General features: G+C 50.7%; 5 protein-coding genes across 5 annotated transcripts in view; 3 read left to right on the forward strand and 2 right to left on the reverse strand.

Moving 5' to 3' along the window:
* atp8b5b (ATPase phospholipid transporting 8B5b) overlaps positions 1–2,640 on the forward strand; it is an 11,721-nt gene extending 9,081 nt beyond the window's left edge. Inside the window, exons 24-27 of the mRNA XM_084693398.1 lie at positions 161–406; positions 827–965; positions 1,109–1,239; positions 1,698–2,640. Of these exons, the coding sequence (XP_084549524.1) occupies positions 161–406; positions 827–965; positions 1,109–1,239; positions 1,698–1,967 (786 nt within the window). The 3' untranslated portion in view covers positions 1,968–2,640. The remainder of the gene's footprint in view (positions 1–160; positions 407–826; positions 966–1,108; positions 1,240–1,697) is intronic.
* Positions 2,641–5,363: 2,723 nt separating this feature from the next.
* LOC146220359 (AP-4 complex accessory subunit RUSC2) lies at positions 5,364–13,390 on the forward strand. The gene is given in 9 exon segments (XM_084694259.1): positions 5,364–6,365; positions 6,408–7,185; positions 7,612–8,604; positions 9,728–9,804; positions 10,046–10,220; positions 10,474–10,579; positions 10,797–10,843; positions 10,942–11,629; positions 11,707–13,390. Coding segments are annotated over 9 exon segments (4,131 nt in total). The 3' UTR covers positions 11,972–13,390.
* A 52-nt stretch (positions 13,391–13,442) lies between these two features.
* On the reverse strand, positions 13,443–16,662 carry cimip2b (ciliary microtubule inner protein 2B). The gene is made up of 7 exons (XM_084693394.1): positions 16,386–16,662; positions 15,828–15,985; positions 15,167–15,390; positions 14,903–15,057; positions 14,371–14,494; positions 14,057–14,269; positions 13,443–13,699 (listed from the first exon to the last, which is right to left on the reverse strand). Exons 2-7 carry the CDS (start codon positions 15,890–15,892, stop codon positions 13,629–13,631), a joined length of 852 nt encoding a protein of 283 aa, XP_084549520.1. The 5' UTR covers positions 15,893–15,985; positions 16,386–16,662; the 3' UTR covers positions 13,443–13,628.
* A 737-nt stretch (positions 16,663–17,399) lies between these two features.
* On the forward strand, positions 17,400–21,122 carry LOC146220361 (uncharacterized). Its single transcript, XM_084693393.1, has 6 exons — positions 17,400–18,402; positions 19,411–19,557; positions 19,672–19,843; positions 19,989–20,065; positions 20,256–20,359; positions 20,723–21,122. The coding sequence occupies exons 1-6, from the start codon at positions 17,587–17,589 to the stop codon at positions 20,829–20,831; spliced, it is 1,425 nt and encodes a 474-aa protein (XP_084549519.1). The 5' UTR covers positions 17,400–17,586; the 3' UTR covers positions 20,832–21,122.
* A 292-nt stretch (positions 21,123–21,414) lies between these two features.
* On the reverse strand, positions 21,415–22,737 carry rnf208 (ring finger protein 208). The gene has a single exon (XM_084693395.1). It carries the CDS (start codon positions 22,682–22,684, stop codon positions 21,893–21,895), a length of 792 nt encoding a protein of 263 aa, XP_084549521.1. The 5' UTR covers positions 22,685–22,737; the 3' UTR covers positions 21,415–21,892.
* Positions 22,738–22,741: the final 4 nt, after the last annotated feature.

Raw genomic sequence — 22,741 nt, forward strand, 5'->3', positions numbered from 1 at the left:
TCTGTCTGTCTGTGTGCATGTCTGTCTGTCTGTCTGTCTGTCTCCATGTCTGTCTGTCTGTCTGTATGCATTTCTATCTGTCTGTCCACCTGTCTGTCTGTCTGTGTCTGTCTGTCTCTCCCTCCATCCTTTCACCCGTCTCTCTCTCTCTCCTGTCCAGGATGTGAATGACCGCTGGAGTATGCAGTACCCCCAGCTCTACTCCCCCGGCCAGCTCAACCAGTACTTCAGCAAGAAGGCCTTCGTCCGCTGCGTGGCTCACAGCTGCTACAGCTCCATGGTGCTCTTCTTCATCCCCTACGCCGCCATGTACGACACGGTCCGAGACGACGGCAAGGACATCGTGGACTACCAGTCCTTCGCCCTGCTGGCTCAGACCTGCCTGCTCATCGCCGTCAACATCCAGGTGAGGGGGTCAGGGGAGGGCTGTGACCACAGCACCTGGGTCAGGGCAGGGCTGTGACCACAGCACCTGGGTCAGAGCAGGGCTGTGACCACAGCACCTGGGTCAGGGCAGGGCTGTGACCACAGCACCTGGGTCAGGGGAGGGCCGTGAGCACAGCACCTGGGTCAGGGGAGGGCTGTGACCACAGCACCTGGGTCAGAGCAGGGCCGTGACCACAGCACCTGGGTCAGAGCAGGGCCGTGACCACAGCACCTGGGTCAGGGGAGGGCTGTGACCACAGCACCTGGGTCAGAGCTTCTGATGGGTGTGGAGGTGGTCACCTCGTGTAGATAGAGAACACAAACTGTGTGTCCCTGCACACACAAACAGACTAACCCAGTGACTAAGATAGCTGTGTGTGTGTGTGTGTGTGTGTTGAAGATCTGTCTCGATATCCACTACTGGACGGCTGTGAACCAGTTCTTCGTGTGGGGCAGTCTGTCTGTGTATTTTGCCGTCACCTTCACCATGTACAGCAACGGAATGTTCCTCATCTTCACGTCCTCCTTCCCCTTCATTGGTGAGTTCCGCCCCCCCTTCTCTCCCCCTGCCCCCCCCCCCTTCTCTCCCCCTGCCCCCCCCCCTTCCCTTCCCTCCCCCCCACCCCCACTTCTCGAGTGCCTAGGCGTATAGCTGTAAATCGGTGATGTCTTCATCTTCCAGGCACGGCCAGGAACTCCCTCAACCAGCCCAACGTGTGGTTCACCATCTTCCTCACCTCCATCCTGTGTGTGCTGCCTGTCGTGGCCTACCGCTTCCTGGCTCTCCAGCTGTGGCCCACCATCAACGAGAAGGTGAGAGCCCAGACGTCAACGCTGGCACCCCCCCCCCCCCTCCCCCCCTGTGGCCGCAGGTGTTTAGGGGAGGGGTTGATTGGGAGTCAGGATCGCCATCAACACCGCCGTCTGGCTCTTTCTGTCGGGCGCTCTCGTGGTCACAGCTTGTGTTTGGGTCTGATGCAGGCCTCGCGGGAATTGCTGTTAAAGCGGATTATCAGCCGTGCTAAAAGAGCATTCGCTTGAAGCTGTTGTCTCCAACCAAAACCTTTTTATTTCTCTCTTTTTGCCAGCTTATTCCTTACTTGCCTTTCCTGTATTTCCTTTAGTGATTCGTGGCGTGAATTGAATCGGAAGTGGATATTCAAGAAAAATATATATTTAGAAAAATATGTTATTCAACAACTAACAGTTTTTTTTTTGTTACTCTCCTCATCTCCCATCCCCCCTCTCCTCACCCCTCGCCCCGCCCCCAGGTGAGGTACAAGGTGAGGCAGTCCAAGGCGATGCCGGCTCCTCCCCCTCGCCGCATCCCCACACGACGCATCAGCACCCGTCGCTCTGGTTACGCCTTCTCCCACGCTAAGGGCTACGGTGACCTGGTGACCTCTGGACGCTTCCTGCTGCGGAGGCCTCAGAAGAACCGGCCGGCGCTGTTCGCCCAGACAGACTCCCCGCTGTCCCAGAACCAGCCTCAGCTGTACCGCACCATCACTGAGGAGACCGAAGAGCCACAGAGCCCCTAGTGGCCGGGATGGGAAGGACGAGGTGGACATTTCACCTCGTCACCTGGACCAACAGTACTGTTGAGAAACACTTGAGTTGGGTTCCTGGTGATGCCATGAGATTCTATGCCTGTGTTCTAACGCAGGATGCCTAGACACATCTGAGATGAATGCTTGATAGCAGTTTTATCCTGCTGAATGGATGTTTAGGTATTAGCAACTGTGAAAACGATGAGCTCTGACCGTTTCAGTCAAGGAATAGTTAAACATTACAATGATTTGATTTGTTGATTTATATTAAGGGTTTTTACAAATGCTATCGTTATGTTAGGATTGACTAATTGGGAAGCACACAACCGCTTTTTAAGCGATGTTTAGGAATCTATTACATCAATCATTTGTAGCTCGAATAATTTGCTTCTTCCTCTGATGTGTGTTGTGTCTGTTCGGTTCTCAGGGTGGACTAATTTGTCAGGAAATGTGTCTAGTTTATCAATCATTTTACAATTGATTTGCACTAATCCGTTTACATCATAATTTGTATTCCTAGATTTTTCGCTATAGTTTTAAATTATTCACAATTATCATTGCGTGTGTATTAGTATTATTTTATTTTGATCAGACGCAAATTAATTGTAGGCCATGTACTGTTTTGACGATGAACTACCTAAATAAACATTTCTTATTTTTTGTATGCTTTGTGTTGTTGTTTTTTCATCAAATCATATCAAATTTCTTGATCTGTTGTTGTGAAAGGGTTGAACGTCTTAGCGCTCAGAACGCAGATTGGGTGGAAGCGTCGTGACGCAACTCTATCCGCTGACTTCTCCGGTTTCTGTTTTCACCGGGCTGTTAAAGCGCGGCGCATGGAACGTTGGAGGAGAGGAACCGTCCGATGAAGGTATGATATTTCCGTTACAAAGATACTGAACCTAATATAATCTTTAAACTGCAAATGTCAAACAGTGTGACTTCCTGAATAGTTTGTATTTATTTTTCGTCAAACAGCGGGGTAGCTGTCTCCCCGCAGGCTTATGCATTTTTTATTCGGCATCCTAATGTTTATAATTAGAGATTTACCCTTTCGTTTGGAGAAACGCGCAAGAGAGGTGAAGATAAAATGCAGTGTCACTACTGTTAACCTTGGATAAACTTGTATTAAGATTCGACCGACCGACCCACTGTAGGTTGCAGGACCCTGGTCAGAGATGCGCTGTGCGTATTTGGTTTCCCGCAAATGTCTGTGTTGGTTTTCAGAATATGACTATTGCTGTTCTTATGAAAATACTAATACGAGTCATTTTTCAACGGTTCGCAATTGTATGTGTGCGTGCGTGTGTGTATGCGCGCACACGCGTCAGCATCCTTTCCAATCCTTTGGGAATAGGCTACTGTTACAGATATCTCGTGTGCAACTGCAACTGTCGTTATGTCTTTGGGAAAGGACAATTCTCATTATATATAATTTTCTTTGCATCTCAACCTCAAACTGTCCTTCTTTCATAACAAGAAGTTTCCTTCTGAATAAAACGTCAGGCTTAGCCAGTCTGGGACACAAAGTGACAATCTTCAGTCTAGCTATCCTACTCATTACAGAGAGAAACATCCACGAAAACAAATAACATCCCTTAACATCCCTCAAAGGTTAACTTTGTACTCCAGTTGTCTGTTTCCTGTGCAGCTACGACTGTGTTTCCAGGGCAGGCCCGCAGTCACTGTACTACAACAGCGGGTCTCATCTGAGAGAGACTCATCGATCTGACAGCCATGAGGAGGGCAGTAGCTAAGGGGATCACATGAGACAAGCCTGGGTCCTCTCCTGGTCCTGGTTGCTGTGTGTGTGTGTGTGTGTGTGTGTGGCTGTGTGTGTGTGTGTGTGTGTGTTAGTGCAGAGCAGGACTGCGATGGATGCAGGAGGTAAATCAACTATGCAGTGCAGTGGTTAGTCATCCAGCCCAGCACCCTGTCATGCTGGCCCACTTTCCACGGGAAGTGTTCCCCTGGTGTAACTCAGCTGTCTTATTCAACAGCCCACGGGCTCAGAGGAGTTGAGCCTTGGTTGAAAATAAGGAGCTGTTTTCCAAGCACTCCTCATCGGCCAAGTGTGACATGAAAGTGTTTGTGTTCGGAGATTGAGTGTAAATGCTGACCGCTGCCAGACAACATCATGACAGAAGGAATTTATAGCATAAGTGTTGGATGTGTTTCAGCAGATGTTACAGTTCCTTGACAGGGAGGGGAATGTTGTTACCATGGTAAAGAGATAGTTGGATTTGAAAATACAGACAGTTCCTCTCACATACTGTAGATTACAGTGATGTATCTAACCTTTCCCTGCTCTCTTGCAGCAGCTGCTGTTGAGATTATTTACAGATTATGGACAGATGGAGCTGTTTTGAGGGGTGTGAACTGTGTGTGTGTGTGACGGTGTGTGTGTGTGTGTGTGTGTGTGTGCATTTGTGTGTCTGTGACTGTGTGTATGTGTGATGATGGTTTACGCACTCCCCCAACACGAGTCAAACCATCCAACCAAAACAATGCGCTGAACGTTTGCTTTTATAAACTTGCAGTACTTGTGGTAGTGTGTCCTTAACATGGAAATACTCAGTGCTGGTGTTGGGTTGAGGTTTATTTCTCAATGGTTTTACATACTGAAACGAGTCATGATGGAGTCTTGGTCTAAGGCAGGCTGCCTCAGAGCAACAATAACAATATTATCCTTAAGCCTTAAGCCCTATCCCCATCCCCCAAAAACATGAAGGCACACACACACACACACACACGTACACACCAAGCTCCCCAGGAGATGAGTGGAGTTGATGCGCAAAATCGCCCGTCCTCTCCAAATCTCCCGGAACAAATCTGTGCTCACAGACAACCAGAGAAGCAGGAGGAAACGTAAACAGGAAGGCAGCCAGATGAGCCCCTCGACTAGACTGTCAAATGTGGTGGAAAAGTATTTTGGGACGAACGTTTTAGAAAAGTCTGCATGAACCACTGTCCTCGGTACACATGACAGGGTGCAGTTCCTCGCCTTGTATGTCTGCAGTCTCGCTGGCCTAGTTGGAGTCTGACTAGTAGTGGCAGGCTGCTGGGGGGGAGGGGAGGGCTGGAGGGGGGAGAGGACGGGTGAGTGAATCATGGTGCTGTGGTCCTGCAGAGGGCTGGAGGCTGAAACAGCAGAGGGCTGACTGCGGGAACAGGGTTAGCGTGACACGGGGGGAACCACTCAACGCTGTCTGGCTGTGGACTCTCTCTCTCTATTGTCCTTTTTAATGTTTGGATCCACTGTGAAACTATTCATTGATTCATTGATTGATTTAAAATGTAATTAAATTATTTTTTATCATAATTTTATCTTGATTCTGTTCGGGTAATACTTTTTTTTTTTTTTACTCCGCATCCAGAACCGCGACAATGAACAGGGCCTCCAGCCTATCAGGTGACACGCTGATCGCGTGTCACTTCCCACTGGTGCAGCTCCCTCCCTGGCAGCTTCCTGTCCAGGCTCTGTGCGGCTCCTCCAAGCCCCGGCTGTGTCCTGCCGGCCTGACCCGCGCCGCCTCTCTGCCGGAGCAGGACCGCCACCAAAGGGAGGACGCATCCCACGGCACGCTGCGGCACACCTCCAGCATCTGCTGCAGCCTGCAGGAGGACCACGGCGAGGACGGCGAGGACGGCGAGGGCAGCGACAGCGGCAGCGCCCGCTGCGACTCCGCGTCCTCGCCGGACGAGGCGCCGCCCTCCACAGGCTGTCTGAGGAAGTGCAGGAACTCCTTCCTGCCCAGCGCGGAGGTAGACGAGGAAGAGGAAGACGAAGACAGCGACGGAGACAACCTGCACAGGTACCGGGAGGACTCTTCCTTCGTGCTGCATGGGAACTCCAACTGGGCCTTGAGCAACGCGGCAAGGAGGAGGTCCGGTGACCGACTGAACAGCATCCGTAGTATGGGGTGTGACCACGAGGGGGCGCCGTGCCCGCCGCAACACGACAGCGGAGCCCATGCGATGTTGATGGACTGTGAGTGCGAAGAGCGGGGCCGTGTCCGAGGCGGAGACGAGAGCGGCGATGACAACACGCTGGGGTACGACGACGCAGCCTGCCGCCTCAGCTGCGACCAACTGTCCAGCTTCCCCGGACTGTCCTCCAACGGACATCTGGAGGACGCCAGCGACTCCTCCTGTGACAGCTCCGACGGCGTCCTCGTCAACTTCAGCGCCATCTACAACAGGAGCAACAACCCCGACCCTCCGCCAGCAGAGGGCTCCATCGTCCTCAACCTGCAGCCCCTCCCCTCCGGGACTCACTACGACCCCGGCCAGGGGGACGAGACCGGCTTCTCTCCCCAGAACGCAATGCTCTCAGCCCCCGGCTGCCCTCCACAGGCGCTGGACTCCAACTGTAACCTGTTCCACCGGGCCTCCCAGTCCCCCAGGACCCCCCTGTCCCCCCAGCCCCAGGGCCTGTCCCCCCAGCCCCAGGACCTGTCCTCCCTGGAGCTCTCCGCCCGTCTCCACACCCAGGTCGGCCTGTCCACGGGGCCCACTCAGAAATACTACAAGCTGGTGACCTGTGACCTGTCGTCCCAGTCCTCCCCCAGCCCGGCCTGGTCCAGCCGGGCCAGCTGCTCTCCAGGGGAGACCCCCAGCAGAGCCAGCCCCGGACGGCCGGACGAATACTTCCTCTTCGGCAAGACCCAGGGAGCGCAGGCGACGGGGGGTCGACAAGTTCAACCTGAGTCACTGACGGATCTGATTCCAGTGGGTTTTGACTCATTCTTCTCAATTTGTACTGATTCCTTTGTGTTTCTACCGTCGAGCATGATTTAAAATATCCCATTCTTTATCCAGATGAGAACTGTATCTGATGTGATTGGGAACTCACCGCAGGTGGTTCGTGTTCCTCGTGCCCAGCAGGAGAAGGAACCACAGAAGGAGAGGAGGAAATCCACACCGGTCCCGAACGGCAACGACTTCGACCGACCCCCGTGTGGAGGCTGGGACGCGGGCCACGTGGCTTCCTTCGCCGAGATGATCCACGCTTGGAGCCTGTGCTCCAGCCACTCCCAGGCCTCCAAGGACCTGTGCCCCATCCAGGAGGCAGTTCCCCTGGGCCCCAGCCAAGCAGCTCTCCTTCCCAGTCAGAGCCCCAGCCAAGGAACCAGCACTGTGACCACCCGCCCATCTGTTCTGCTGGAACTGGGCCAGGGAGAAGGCAAGGCTGAAGCCCAGCTGGATGGTAAGACAAGCTGGAAAAACATTGACTTATTTAATTAACCGATTATCACACCAGCTAGGGTTGTCGTTGTCTCAGGCTGAAACTCAACTCTTGATTATACTCCCATCCCTCCCCCCCCCCTTCCTCCTCTTCCTCCCTCCCCTCCCCCTCTCCCTCCCTCCTCCTCCTCCTCTCCCTCCCATCCCTCCTCCTCTCCCTCCCTCCCTCCCTCCCTCCCTCCCTCCCATCCCTCCTCCCTCCCTCCCTCCCTCCCTCCCTCCCTCCCTCCCTCCCTCCCTCCCTCCCTCCCTCCCTCCCTCCCTCCCTCCCTCCCTCCCTCCCTCCCTCCCTCCCTCCCTCCCTCCCTCCCTCCCTCCCTCCCTCCCCTCCCCTCCCTCCCCCTCCTCCTCTCCCTCCCTCCCTCTCCCTCCCTCTCCCCTCTCTCAGGGGCATGTTCCAGGGCCTCTCCTGTTGTGCGCTACAGTAAGGCCCAGAGACCCACTTCCCTGCCCGTCCAGCCCTTGGTACTGCTCACCCCCCCGGGGGCGCTCCAGCCCCTGGGCTCCCTGCTGGACCAGTACATCAGCCACAAGAACACCATACCTGGGGACAACCAGCTTGCCGGCGCCCAGCCCGGCTCCAAGGGCAAGGGCGACTGCCTGCTGACCCACCTGAGACCCTCTCCCCTGGGCAGCCTCGGCCCCATCCTCCTGGAGGCCCTGTCCAGCTCCGACACCTGCTCCACCTGCACGCCTAGCCCAGATCGTCTCCTTTCCAGAACCAGCTGGACTCACGGCCGCACAGGCCTGGGTCAGACCCACACCAGTCCAAACAGACAGAACACCAACCTCTGTCACGCTCAAACAGCCCAGACTCACACTGGCTCTGTCCAAGCCCGCCCTTATCTTAGTAACATCCAGTCGTCCAACACCCTCCGAAACCTGACCCCGCCCAGCCCAGACAAGATCTATAACATCCCTGTCGTACCCCAGTCCAACCCAGCCAAGATCTTTAACATCCCTGTCCAACCCCACCCCAACCCAGACAAGATCTTTAACATCCCTCTGCAAACCCAGCCCAGCCCAGGCAATGCTCAGACCTGCTACGACCTCGTCCCCCTGTCTCCTGTCTGCCCGCCGGTGTCTCTCTCTCACCTCCCAGCTGCTGTAGAAGGTCCACTTCCACCCTCCACAGACCCAACGTCCTCCTTCCACAGCCAGGCCACGGCCTTACCCTTCAGGGCCCCTCTGCCCTCCCTCGGCTACCTGCTCTCCCAGGCCGGCTCTGGGCTGACTCGCCCAGAGCCGGCCTGTCCTGGAGGTCAGGAAACAGGCCGGACTGGAGACTCCTTCACCATGAGCGACCGTCCGCCTGTGGAGTTCAGCCTGTCGCCGGAGACCTCGTACGAATCCCTGTCCATCAGTCATCTGCAGAGGAGAGGTGAGGGGGAGGTGAGGGGGGAGGTGAGGGGGGAGGTGAGGGTATGTGGGTGTATTTTCCGATTCACAGGCAATTTTTATGGCAGGGTATGATTTCCATAGTTTTAAACCAGTTTTATACCATTTGTTTGTTTTATTGCCGTTGGTGTATAAAGATAGGGCAGCAGAAGATGGAGAGTGTTCCATTCCCAACGATCCAAGATGGACGTTGCAATTAGTCTTCCCAACAACAGTCATTAGGATTCCTGTGCTGTGCCTTGGTATAGAGAAAGAGAGAGAGAGAGAGAGAGAGAGAGAGAGAGAGAGAGAGAGAGAGAGAGAGAGAGAGAGAGAGAGAGAGAGAGAGAGAGAGAGAGAGAAGCAGATAGAGCTGGCTGTAGCAGTGCCTTCAAAAACCCTGAAGGGGCTTTCTCTTCAAACATGACCTATTTATATCTCTCCCTGCACGGGATTGGCTGAGCCATCCGCTCCATAGCCTATGTGAGCAAGCCTCAGAGCTCCAGTGAGAGTGTGTATCGGCGTGTTGCAGGGAAACACACACAAACACACACACACACACACACTACTTCGCTGTTCATGTGTGATATGGCACACGTATGACACACGTTGTTTTCAGCGTTACGAATCACTGTGATGGATAAACAAATATAGAGATATAAATAGTTATGTTTCATCTTTGTGGGGGAGCCTGCGCAGGGAAGGTGGCGTCCGTTTTGCTGGTTACAGAACTGTAGGCACATTCAATATGCATGAAGAATGTACCCTGACATTTTAGAGAGTCAGAGTACCGAGGAGGGAGAGAGAAGATACAGAGAAAGAGAGAGAGACAGAGAGAGAAGAAAAGAGAGGCAGATGGCAGACAGTATTCAGAGTCAGACAGTGATAGATATAATTCTCCATTGCACGCAATGGACAACTCAGCATTTCAAAGCTCCTTGCCTCATTTACATAACGTTCTAATTCATCATCCACACATGTGAGGCCAGTCCCATGTACCCCCTAAGTCTCCCTTTGAACACTACGAGTGCTGTTTCCTTATCGGTCTCACAGGGGATTTAGTCATAAATGAGTGTGAAGGGAACCAACCGGTGACACCCTGCTTTGCTTTCCTTCTCCCTTTCCAGGTCTGCTGAAAGCGGTGAGCCTGGCGGTCGATCTGATCATGGCTCATTTTGGCACCAGTCGAGACCATGAGGAAAAGGTAGATTCTGAATGAACAAGACTTGAGTGACTCACAGCGGCTCCGACTCCAAGCAGTGGTGGAATACAACTCTTTGACCTCTCAGATTACATAAAGATGCTCGGCGATCAATGAATAATCATAGAGAATCGTGAAATCATAATATTTTTTTTTTTTCATGACTGGGGATGTTTACTGTTTGTGATGTGGTGTTCTGGAGTCGTCATGGGAACATCATGGCTTCTTCTTCTTCTCTCTCCAGATGAGACTAGGTAACAGCTCCAGGAGTTCCACCATCGGAGGTCTGGTTCTGGAACATCTGTGTCCCACCATCCAGAACATTCTCCTGGATGGCCTTCGGGACCATAAACTGGACCTGATCATCGGGCAGCGCCCCAACCACTCCTGGAGCATGGTGGAAGCTTTCACACAAGCAGGTAGCTATGGTGATCAGTTCAGTTTCATCATACATTCAAAAAGACTTCCCCAAAGCGAAATCAAACGTTCACAGAAATCCTCGACGCGGACACAGCAAACCTTAAAGAGTAACCAAGGTTGATGTAAGTGGACGTTCGTGTCGTGTGCTGTCGGTGGTTCTGTAGTTCCCAAGTTGTGATTGGCTGACGGCCCCTGCGTACATGGGACTTGTAGTCCTGTCGTGGTAAGCCGACACCCCCCTTTCTGTGTCAGGTCCATCCACTCGTGTGCTCCACAGCCTGGTCACCAAGGTCCAGCAGTGCCCGCTCCTCACCAGCCACGGCATGAGACTCAGAGCCTTCATCATGGGCCTGCTCAAGTAAGCTCTTTTCTATCCATCTGAGCAGTGTAGCTTCTGGTTTAAAGGTGCAATAGGTCAATAAATAAATAAAAGCAGAAAGCGTGGAAGTTTAGACAAGAATCTGGGACATTGTTTCATGTGTTGTAATTTATTTTAAAATCATCTACTGCAGCTTTAAGAAACCATCCAATTACTTTGGAATGGGTGAGGACACATTTTTTTTTGTCACTTTCAGCTTGAGGTCCTTAGAATTCTGGCTGAGTCACCTCCACAGCCAAAAAGGTACACAATCCAATTCCGTTATTCTCACAAATGAGATTAATGTTGACGAGAAAAGTAATTTACCTGCCTCGCTCCTCCTCATCCCCCCTTCTCCTCAGACTTGGTCATGTCTCACTACCATCCCTGGGGTTTCCTACCCATGTCGCAGGGGCTTTGCCGGCCCCTCTTCCAGGAACTTCTCCTCCTGGTGCAACCCCTCTCCATGCTGCCCTTTGACCTCAACCTCCTTCTGGAACCCCGCCTCCAGCAGAACGGACAGCTGTGCTGCGAGGAACAGGGTCTCCCTCCTCCTCCATGCTCCACCTTCCTCCTGTCCAGCTGGCCTCTCCTGAGAGCCGACATCCAGGAAGTGGCCCCAGCCTCCAGCCAGGGACCCAGAGACGGCAGCCGGGCCGAAGGGGAGCCAGCTCGGCCCGGACCACCCCTCCACGGTTGGTCCCAGGGGGGGAAGAGAGAGGTAGAGTGGCTGGCACCCAGCCCGGGGTGGTGGCAGAGACAGCCTGCTCACGTGGAGGGGGTGGTGGAGGGCGAGGACTGCAGTCGGAACAACGTGAACAACCCTTCTGGGGCGCAGGGTGGAGCGGGGAAGAGAGGAGAGGCGGAGATGCTGCCACGGAGGAGGAGGAGCGAGGGAGAGAGGGAGAGGGCCAGGGCCAGGGCTGACCCTGCGGGTGAGAGTCTGCCCGAGGGAGGCCTGAGGTGGGCCCAGCTGTTCGGATCGAGGGTGGACTCCTCCACCAGGACACAGAACGCGTCTCCGAGCTCCAGCGGTACTCCCGCTAGAAGGTAAGACTCTCCAAGAAGCCCCTGGGGTGTTCCGTTCCCCGTGACGATGTGCTCACCTGTTCTTTTGACCCTTGCAGGCGACCCTCTCACTGGCTGCAGCTGGACAGGGCTCAACTGGGCCTGCTGGCCCAGTCAGTTTGGACAGGGAAACGTCATGGACCGGGGCCAGGACCAGGACCAGGGCCGGAAACAGCACCAGGGCCAAGAACAAAACCAGGACTGAGACCAGGGCTAGGACCAGGGCTAGGACCAGGGCTAGGACCAGCGCTAGGACCAGGGCTAGGACCAGGGCCTCGCCCCATCCTCCACGGCCATCCTCTCACACAGACTCGGCCTCACTAGGATCACACTGGGCCTTCCAAGAAAACAAAGAGCCGCACACTCTTACCAAAAATCTAGAACACAGCATGGCGTGTTGTGATGTCATCACAAGAAACACCGATTGTTTATAACAAACAGGAAGAGAGTAAGACCTGATGATACTAGTGTCTGAGCATGGCTGACGATGTTTGCTAGATCTTTTGTACTGTACGCATTAACCCCTTGTGGACTAACCACATCCCTATGATTCCTGTATTTGGAAGTTCTTACGTTTCTATAACGTAGTCTATAATGTGATGGGACTTCGGACTGTTTCTGAAAGCGACTCCCTGTGCACCTTGAAATCATCCTTTGAGACTCCTGCTGAGAATCTTCTGATGTCATGGGCTTGCCTTAGACAACTGAGAGAGACCTATGCCCTTCAGAAAGAACCCAGATCCTTGTGCAGAGATGCATGCGGTGTCCTCTTGTCTTTGTATGAGTACACACCACTCCGAAGACAATCACTCTAGATGACTAAAGTTTGATGGATTGATTGTTCTACATTCACAGACACCGTCCAGCCCCAACAACATTACATTACGTCATTTAGCAGACACTCTTATCTAGAGCGACTTAAAGTAAGTACAGGGATATTCTCCACATTCTCCGGAGGCAAGTATGGGGGAAGTGCCTTGCCCAAGGACACAACGTAATTTAGCGCAGCTAGGAATCAAACCGGCAACCCTCTGATTAATAGCCCGACTCCCTAACCGCTAAGCCATCTGACCCCCCAACAACCTCCAGGTCTGCTTCTGGTCCACAGGAAATGAAAGCTACAAAGGTGGGATGTATTTCCTGATGCTAAACACGCCATGCACAAGCCTACTACACTGGTTGGTCCTATGTTAGGATGCTGCCTTAGAGAAACGCCAGACAAATCCAATCACATGTTGCATGGTTCATTTTTTTTTTTTTTTGTGCATGTGAAGATAAAACGCTGATAAAACAAGGTGCTACTTTACTCCTGTGTTGTGTGGTTATATCTTACTCCTGTGTTGTGTGGTTATATCTTACTCCTGTGTTGTGTGGTTATATCTTCGTCACCACCCTTCCCCGATGGTGTTTTTGGTATGACAGAAATGTTTTGTACATATTTGGGTTACTGTATGTACATCTAGATTTGTGGATTGATTAGATGAATAGTGCTTCGATTGGAGCTTCTTTGCACAAAAAGTACATGAAAGTGTACTCTTACAGGTTGATTTTGAGCTAAAGAATAGACAACCAGCAAAGTGTGTCTCTCCAGTTGTCTGAGGGTAAAGAGTTAGTTTGACAGTATCTGTAATAATGTGACGTCTGTGAGTTAATCAGCCCTCACTTTAGTATCCTTCACCCACAACCTTTGAATGAGGTCCTTCTAATATACTAGGTGCTCCGTGACAATCAACCTTTGCAAATAAAGACTAACTTAAAAAAACGGTTTCATTTGTATTGTTTCATGTTCAATTTCACCCCACATTTTCCTTCACTTACTGAATACGACCTGATGCAGTAGCATCTAACTGGCTTGAGAACCATTCCAAAAAATATAAGACCTGTACATTTCTTGAGTAGGACTAACAATTTCATGCTCTGTCTCTCCTTTTATTGATCCATTTCATGGCTGTGGACTCCATCACCAGGCCTCCATCTTCATCTAGGAGCCCCCGATGCCCAGTGCATTGTGGGTAAGCTGTCCGAAGGTTTGCCCGTACCTGAACTTGTACCCTGTGGACAAAAGGACCACACTTTCCTTTTAGACTGACACAGAAACTGAACTGATGCTAACCTCAGAACGCAGAGTCCAGTCAAGTCCTGAAGCCCTGCACTGTGCAGAAAATCATCTGTGATCATCATCTCAGTGTTTTGTGGTCATATCAGTGTTGGTGGTTATCTCAGTATTTTGTGGCGATGTCGTTGTTTTGTGGTGTTTCGTGGTCGTGTCAATGTTTTGTGGTCCTGTTTGTCTTGGTGTTTATCTGTGTTTTGTGGTCCTGTTTGTCTTGGTGTTTATCTGTGTTTTGTGGTCATGTCAGTGTTTTACGGTCATCTCAGTGTTTCGTGGTCGTGTCTGCTGGGACCCACCAGGAACGTGTCCTGTGTAGGAGGGCAGCAGGCCGTGCTTGGAGGAGTAAACCGTGGGCAGAGACGGGAGGCTCCCTGGCTCCTCCCCTCGCAAGCGCACGGACGTGACATCGCTCTTCATTTCCTTCCCAAACTGGATCAGAGCTTTGTTTGTTGTGATAGGGTATCCTGACCCAATCAGGAAGCGGGACTTGGGCACATACCCTGTGAAGCCTGCACACGGGACATAAGAGGAACTGTCAACCCTGAGGCCCGTGCAGAATGGGAGGCTGTGTATGGACGTTCTAGAGGGTACAGAGGATGATGTTCTGTACCGGAGATGAAGTACTTGTGTGGGCTGCTATCATCCATGAAGTAGGGTGACCCCTTGGGTGTCCAGCAGTCTGCCCTGTAGGGGGTTGGCTCCTTCGAGATGGCTGTTAAAGGGGTGTCTAGTTTCTGACGTACACACAAACACACGTATATAGTGACTAACTGAAAATGACTGAATGTTAATATAGTATAAAATTGTTTTTGGTTGCCCAGTGTGGCTATGCTGTTTCTTGCGAGACAATCAAAGACAAGGACAGTTGTGATTCAATAAAGCCAAGCGTCTAACAGTAATTACCTTCCTGTTACAGTACACCTGCGCTGGGATAATGACTGTGAACCAGCAAAGGCTGTAATTGGTGGAAACGGGAGGGGGCTCTGATTGTAGCGCTCCCCTGGCCTACCATGTTGGCCCAGTTGAGTGTGTGATGCATACATCACACACAGCTGACATTGAATCTTCACCTTGCAATATTAATCAGGGATAACCACGAGCTTTGTGTGTGTGTGTGTGTGTGTGTGTGTGTGTGTGCTTACTTTATTTCCAGAGGTAGAGGTTTTGTTGACAAGAAGTGGCTTGGCTGACCGCAGACGAGCCCTCCTATGCTGGTCTCTGTCGAACTCTGTCAGTGCCTCTCTACACGTCTCCGCGTACGTACGTGAGAAATAGTTTTGGCTTTTTGGTACAAAGCCTGTATTTAAATATAATTTAATTTATATTTAAAAATACCACAGAAACACTTCAAAACCGGTGTGCATTGTACGTGCGTGAGTGCGTGCGTGCGTGGGGATTAATCGCACCGGTGTATCCCGGAATCATCCTTTCCAGGTTCCTGCGTTCTCCATTTTGAGTCCTCCAGATTTCGTCGCGTGGGCCCGTGTCTGTCTCCGTGGACGGGAAGCGGCCCGAATGGAGGACCAGGCGCCGCGAGCGCGCAACCTCCGGAGACGTCAGCAGCTTGGCTGTCAGCTGGCCATAGGTCTTCCCCAAGTTGTACTTAAGCTGGGGACAGTAACCTGCATACCTGAGGGACATGCAGATGCAGTTAGACGTGTAACAGAGGCTAATGATTCAAGCTATAAGGCGCAAAGACGTTGGCGAACGACCCTCCATGACGCAATGTTTCATAGGCTCTATTGTTTCCTTCCCCAGGAACGGTTGCCATTGGTGATATCACTGTCACTAAATACTTTCGACCTCACCGCACTTGACTGCTTGTTGTTGCACGTTTTTGTGCGCTCGCTTTGGTTCAGATACCGTTTTCATTATGCCACTTAAGTTTTAGTAAAGAAATGAATGGTCCACCAGCATTGAATTGTATCACTTCGCGCAGTGTAGGCTCATTTGAACTATCAACACAACATGAGGCAATAGGGTTATGTAGCCTATTGTTTTAAACGTCTCAACCTTATGTGTGCATTATGTGTTTATTTTGTATGATAAAGGCTATGTTTTACCTACCCCGGGATGTACTGTGGATCAGGTGTCACCAGAACTTTGCTAAATTTAGGGGGAAATACTTCCATATTTCCTGGACGCTAAACCCCGCCGACGCCGGACACAAGTGTAAACCAAGAGACAGTGCAGTTGTGTTTGCAGGTGGTTGCTAGAGATCGGGTCTGAGAAGAGATAAATGTCATCATTCAGACTAAGGTCAAGGTTCTATTATTTCGTCACCGTGGGGCCATTATGAGGTAAGATGGGGTCAGCTGTGTCGTCATTTAATCACAAACAGTTAATTACTAAATTATTTTGTAGACTCGCAGGAAAAAAATAAAGAAAAAACATTTACATTCGAAATACTGAAATATGATAGAAGTAGGCTATTTCTAAATTTAATGTATGCATAAAGTTTTTCTTAATTGTTAGGCTTTTAAGTACAACCTAACATTTCTGTCCATGTTTTTACATAGGCTAAATACGCCCTCAACTAAATAAGAAAAACTATAATTATTATTAACAGTAGCAGTAGTAGCTGTAGTAGGATTGCTATTATTATTTATTTATTTACTTACTTACTTTTTATTATTGCGAATCGACAGGGAATAAATTTACTGCACAACTTGTTTACAAGTTGTTGCCTACACTGACATCTAGTGAAAGTCCTCGAGCGTGGTAACTAATCCCCACTACAAAAAGAATCATCCATCATTCGTCAACGAGCTGTCAAACTAGTTGCTGTTACGATACATCGCAGAACGTAGTGCACAGCCTACAATATTCTGCTGACGTCAATGGGCCTTAGTCTTAGAGCATGGACTTAATAATAATATCAATACGTGACAGCCTACTTATTTGTCAGACAACTTCGAGTCTACGTGCAGACATGTTACTGCGGGTACACATGATAACGAACTCCAAATTAGAGAGCATTAAGTGACTGTTGGAATGTAAACGTCATAACGTACGGGTCTGCTTATGACTGAGTGAGACATACCATCACCATTCTCACCTGCCATCAGGAATGTAGATTTTTATCAGCACACCGGAATTCTGCGTCATCTCACACCTGCCAAGTAGTCTTTAGACAGAGCTTTGTGCGAGATAAGTCACAACTAAGACACAAGGCCTGTCGGTATGTCTAGGTTTGGTCTATATTTGTACCTTCTCACCCCTCAATCATCTTCCCTGTTTCCTGTCATCACAAGAGCTGATCACTCAGCCAAGGTCACGATCAGGGCGTTGTTGTGGACAAAAAGCACTATAATATAATCCGAGTCAAATACAATGTTCATGTTTTAAGCAGGCCTTTAGTTTTTTTAACATTCACGCTAACTGGTTTGTGAAGCACCATTGTAAGTAATGTAAAGACTGATTTAGTTTTGGCTGAGCCATTTAACAGCTTGCCAGACTCATACCTGAGTTGTATCACGTTTGTTGTATAGGGCTGGGGTCAAGAGGTGTTCAGGTGAGTCAGTTTCAACAGGAAACAGCCTGCTTCAACCAGTAGCTCTCTGAGAGCAAGATTTATAGGGAGGCGTGACAGGAGAATGTAGGCGGACTAACAGAATATTTCAAATACACCATCACAGACTCACCTGTGTTACTTCACTCGTGAGTCAGTTCCCCGAACAAGCAGCAACTGTTCCTGTGCTGCTGTGTGTCTTCTTCACGTAACTTGAGGAGTAAACACGACTGAGGAAGGAGTGAAGAAGAAGAAGAAGGAGGGAAGAAGAGGACTTTTTGGCGTTGGGGAGGAGAAGGCCAAAGCTTTTTGGAGATGAATCTGTACAGCAGTTTTGGGAACCTTCTGGAGAACTGGGTGTCAGAGGGAGTCGTACCAGACTCGGCGGGGAAGTGGCCAGACACGGATTCCGGGTCTTCCTTCACGCTGTCGGAGAGCGAGCCGCTGTCTAACCCTCACCCTAGTACTCCTCTCAGGTCTGAGTCTGGGGACTCTGGGCTGGAGATGGCCAGCCCTGTGAGCCCCCTGCCCTCCCCATACTCCCCTGGGATGGACACACTGCCTCCTGTCCTCCCTCTGCCTTCACCACACTCCCCCGGGACGACCAAGGATACAGACTCAGACCTGGCGGGCGCTGGAGGAGGAGAGGAGGTGGGCTCCCCCTCCCCTCCCAAGTCACCTAAACTCCCCCTGTCCTCTCCCTCCACTCTCAGGTCACCTGACCTCCCCCTGTCCTCGTCTTCCCCTCCCAGGTCACCCGACCTCCCCCTGTCCTCGTCCTCCTCTTCTTCCCTGTCGGTCGGTCTCACTGAAGGGCAGGCTCCCCTGGGTTCTCCGGAACATGCCGTGGCCATGCACCTCAAGCTGGAGCAGGCCCTGCAGAGAACCGAGACGGACAGGAAGCTGGGCAGACAGAAGAACTCGCCGTTGCCCGGAGACCGGGCGCCACAGAAACGGTGCGACACGGCCTCCCTGAGCACAGAGAGCTCCCAGGTTCTAGGGACAGGTCAAAGGTCAGGGAGTCTGGGTCCTGGGAGGAAGGTGGGACCAGCGGTGGGGAGACAGCAGACCTGGGGAAGACCCAAACGACCCCAGTCGCTCTATCAGGACAGGCTTCCTGTTCACACAGAGGTGAGAACCTGGTCCAGCCAGATGTTGTCGACGCTCACTGATCATTGTTTAGTCTTTCACTGAAACAATCTGATTGGGACTAGTACAAAGGCCATCATGTGTTTTTCAGGTAAATCGTATCTGATACACACACACACACACGCACACATTCACTCACACACGCAAACAGTTCTAGACAGTAGCAGACAGTTCCAGACATGCTCTTAATTAGACTGTATGTCTTATGTCATGTTGCAAACCAGTCTGTGTTGGAGCTGTGCTATAAACCAGTCGGTCTAGTTGAACCGCATGCATGTGAGGAGTGTGGATGTGTGGGCGTGCAGTGCTTCTGCTGACCCCTGACAGACGTGGTATGCCTTCTGTGGCAGATGGTAGAGATGATAGCGTTTTTCTGAGAGTGAATATCCTTTATTTCCTGCTATGGACTGTAAACACATTCCTATCCTATACAGAAATATTCCTCGTTCTCTATTCATCTGTGCCCCATGCGATGACTGATTCAACCACAGTATGTGATTGCAACACAAGCTAGGTGATGTGTTGAATGAATCAAGCAAATTCCAACACCATTTAAAGCCAACTTTCATTTTGATTTCCTGCTTTTAGTTTCTTATCTTTAGAGGTTCAAAGTCCAAATTAATATTTGGTTTTAACATTCCTACACTGGTGTATTCATTGCAAAACGTGTGTATTATCGAGTATTTGTTAGAATTATCTTTGTTCAACTAAGGCAGTGATTCTCAACCTTGGTCCTCAAGTACCCCCTGTCCTGCATGTTGTAGATGTTTCCCTGCTCCAACACACCTGATTCAAATGAATGGGTCGTTATCTTGTTATGCCGAAGCCTGCAGGGAATATCTCAAACATGAACTAAGGTGTTATTGTAATCATACAGTATTGGCAAATAATGTGTATATAGCCTTTTGAATCACATGATTTGATGAGGCTATATTAGTAATAAAGGTTTAGAGTTCTGTTCATTAAACAAGTTATTTTTTTTTTATCCAGGAAGAAATCAGGATGGGTCTTAGTCCTGGCTTGGGTTATTTGGAGCAATTGTGTCGTGTGTTGGAGGAAATGGCTAAACTACGGTTGCAAAATCAAAGGCTACAGATGGAAATGGATTCTGTCCGGGCGCGACAATTCCTGAGTCAGGTAAGATGACGAAGTCCTGGGAAAGGAATGCGTAACTTCAGCCAAGTTAATGAAGTAGCCTAGTCGTCATGTGGGGGCGTACTGTTCGTAACACCTTTCTGTTTTATGACTCAGATCACCGAAACCCACCGACATGACTGTAAAGTAAATGAAAAGAACGAGCAGAGTCCAAAACATAAAACCACCGACATTTCCAGCCTCCCACCTTGTCAAAATGATGACGGACCAGGTGACTTTCGTCGAAGGTCAATGTCGGACACGCATTTCTTATCTCAACAGCGGCAAAGTAAGTAGGCCTACGTTAATAAAAGTACATTAGTCAATCCTCCAAGTTGTGTGTGTGTGTCGGCCTATGTTAGTTTCAATGACCCTCTGTGTACGTGGTTGGAAATTCAAAAAGGACCAACGTTTGTAAACGTTGTCTTCCGCAGGGACGGTAACTATGGACACTAGGGGGCAGTGTCTGAACAGTGACGTTTTGCTGGAACAAGAAGACGATGAAACGCAGGTAAGATTATCGGTAAAGACCTCCTGTTCATATGATATGCCTACAGTACAACCTTACCGTATCCCACTCTTTACAAATCAAGGCATGGCCCTATTGGTCTGTTTTAAGACGTACCATTTGATTATATTTCGCTTTGGTTGCTTATAAGGCACATTTGTCTAAATATACTGACCTACATTTGTATCCGCAGAAAAAAAAGGGAGACACAGCAACGAAGGAAAAGCCTTGGAAACTGAAGATAAGCTCGTTGAAAAGAGAAAGCTTTAAAAATTCATTCTCAAAAGAGAAAAACAGGTAAAATATAAACAACGTGTTGAGATTTTAAAAACAGCGACCCCTGGAGGAGAAACGAATGCATTGTTCACAGTCAGTTGGACTGCCGCACAGTGACTCTATATCAGGACTGTGTCGGCTGTAACAACATGGCAGCCAGTTATGTTGCAGGTGCACTGGGCCATAGCTAATGCACTGTGTGCTTGCAAGCATCAATGAGAGAGCACATTTGGCCGCGCATCCTCTCTCGGGAACATTTCACCCAGAATCAGCCAAAATGGCGTATCCCGCGTGTTGAATAACACATACGAGTCCCAGATTCTGAAACGCCTCACCCTTAACCATCTAGTGTTTCTCATGCTTGATTCTTTCTGTTTAACAAAGCTCACAGAAGCATCCGCCGTCCATAAAAAATTGGGTGGGCGACCTGTTTAAAAGAAGCAAAACGGCCCCAGCGTTCATGGACCGGGCTGTTCCAGAACATCGCAGCTGACCAAACACAAAGCCGCTCTTCTTCCGGCCCATCCTGCCATTCCATGTAGCTCCTGTCGACATCTGAAGTATTTGTTTATTTATTGTCTGCTCCTTTTGTATCCAAATTATTTATTCTCCGATAAATGTGTAAAATGTTTTATATCATTTTGAGTCGCTGCGTCTGTAAATGTAACCGTAAGAGCTGTAAGCTGTACTTGCGTTCTTGTACGTGGTATACTTAAGTCAATCAACCTCTAATGCAAAAACTCTGACTGGAAGTCAGTAATAAAGCCAGAAAACAACATACCTCATCTGCTCTAGGTCCTTTTCTTTAGTCTTCTTAACACTCATCCAGTCCCTCATTCTGATCCTGCTTATGCCCAACAAAGATACTGTATTCAATCAACCACAAACTGCTTGGGGGGAATTGAACCTGTGAGCACTTGATCTGCAGCAAAATACTCCAACCACTGAGACACTTCATTCACTGACCTAACCTTTAACAGTAGCACGCCACCCACCAAGACAGCCAACTTCCTTTATCCGTGCTGCCCCAGAGAAGTGAATATCCAGAATACCCAGTACACCAAACAAGAGCTGGTTAGGTTTGTTGTTTTTTCAACTTGTTTATTGTTTTTATTCACCTAGGTTGAGGGGGAGGAGCCTAGGTTGAGGGGGAGGAGCCTCCTTGGGCATTCCCATGTAAAGAGATGTCAACGACAAACACATCCCAACAACAGAGGGTGAAAGGGATTCAGTCCAGGATTCAGTCCAGGATTCAGTCCAGGAATCAGTCCATACATAAAATACATTTATTTGCTTTATCTCTCTGTTTCATCAGCAAGTGTCACTTCACGATTCCATTTGAGTCCCAGACAGCTTCCACCTGTGCTATTAAATATATAGATACATCTGTGGTAGGTGGGGTTTGTATGTACGTGAGAGAGAGAGACAGAGAGAGAGGGGGGGGGGGTAAGGAAGGAAGGGAGGAAGGAAGGGACTGGGAGAGGGCTGGGGTGTTGAGGAGGGGGAGAGGAAAGGTAGGACAGGTCTCAGCCTTGCCAGGAGGGCTCCCGGCACCTACATGATACCACAAGAGGACAGGGGGTTGGCGATGTGGCAGGTGCAGGCCGACTGGCAGTACTGGCGCACCGTCTGGTAGCAGCTGCGGTCGGCCTCCCCGCCCCACTGCACCGGGCCGTTAGGGTCGGACGGCAGGCGGCTCAGGATGCTGGTGTTGATGGCAAGGGCCGCCAGGCCGTAGTCGGTGAACAGCACCGTCTCCCGGCGGCAGGTTGGGCAGGAGATGAACTTGTACTTGGGGCAGGACTCGTAGAGGATCTGCAAGCACTCCTCGCACACCGAGTGCAGGCAGGACAGGATGCGCGGCCGCTTGCCGGCGAAGTTGTAGGCGTGGCCGCAGGTGGGGCAGTCCAAGGGCTCGCAGGGCGCGGCGGAGCCCGAGGACGAGGACGAGGCGGAGGACGAGGTGGAGTTGGAGCGCAGCACGTACTGGTTGACGATCACGTCCTCCATCTTGTAGTGGAACTGGTGGTAGCAGATGTCCGTGGCGGCGCTGGCCTTGCGCTGAGCCAGGAAGCTCTGCTCCCGGAGGGCCGCCGGAGCCTGGGGGGACATCATGGGCCTGGAGGGGGCCGCCATGGTGCTCCCGGTCACCTCCAGGGCCAGGTCGCTGCACGCCTGGTTGACGATGATCTCGCCCTCGCCCCCTCCGTCCCAGGCCACCCTGGGGGGGGGCACGTAGCGAGGCTGCGTGACAGGCACGGGGCACTCCCGGGGAAACTTCTCCGATTGGATGATCTTGACGGTATCCATGGGGATGGTGACGGTCTGGCGCCTGAGGCAGGACATTCGCTCGCTGGAGGGAGTCTGTCTGAGAGAGAGAGAGAGGGGCAGGGGGAGGGGGAA

Source organism: Hypomesus nipponensis, chromosome 27 (assembly GCF_054491055.1).
Source record: "Hypomesus nipponensis isolate SF chromosome 27, ASM5449105v1, whole genome shotgun sequence".
Taxonomy (NCBI): domain Eukaryota; kingdom Metazoa; phylum Chordata; class Actinopteri; order Osmeriformes; family Osmeridae; genus Hypomesus; species Hypomesus nipponensis.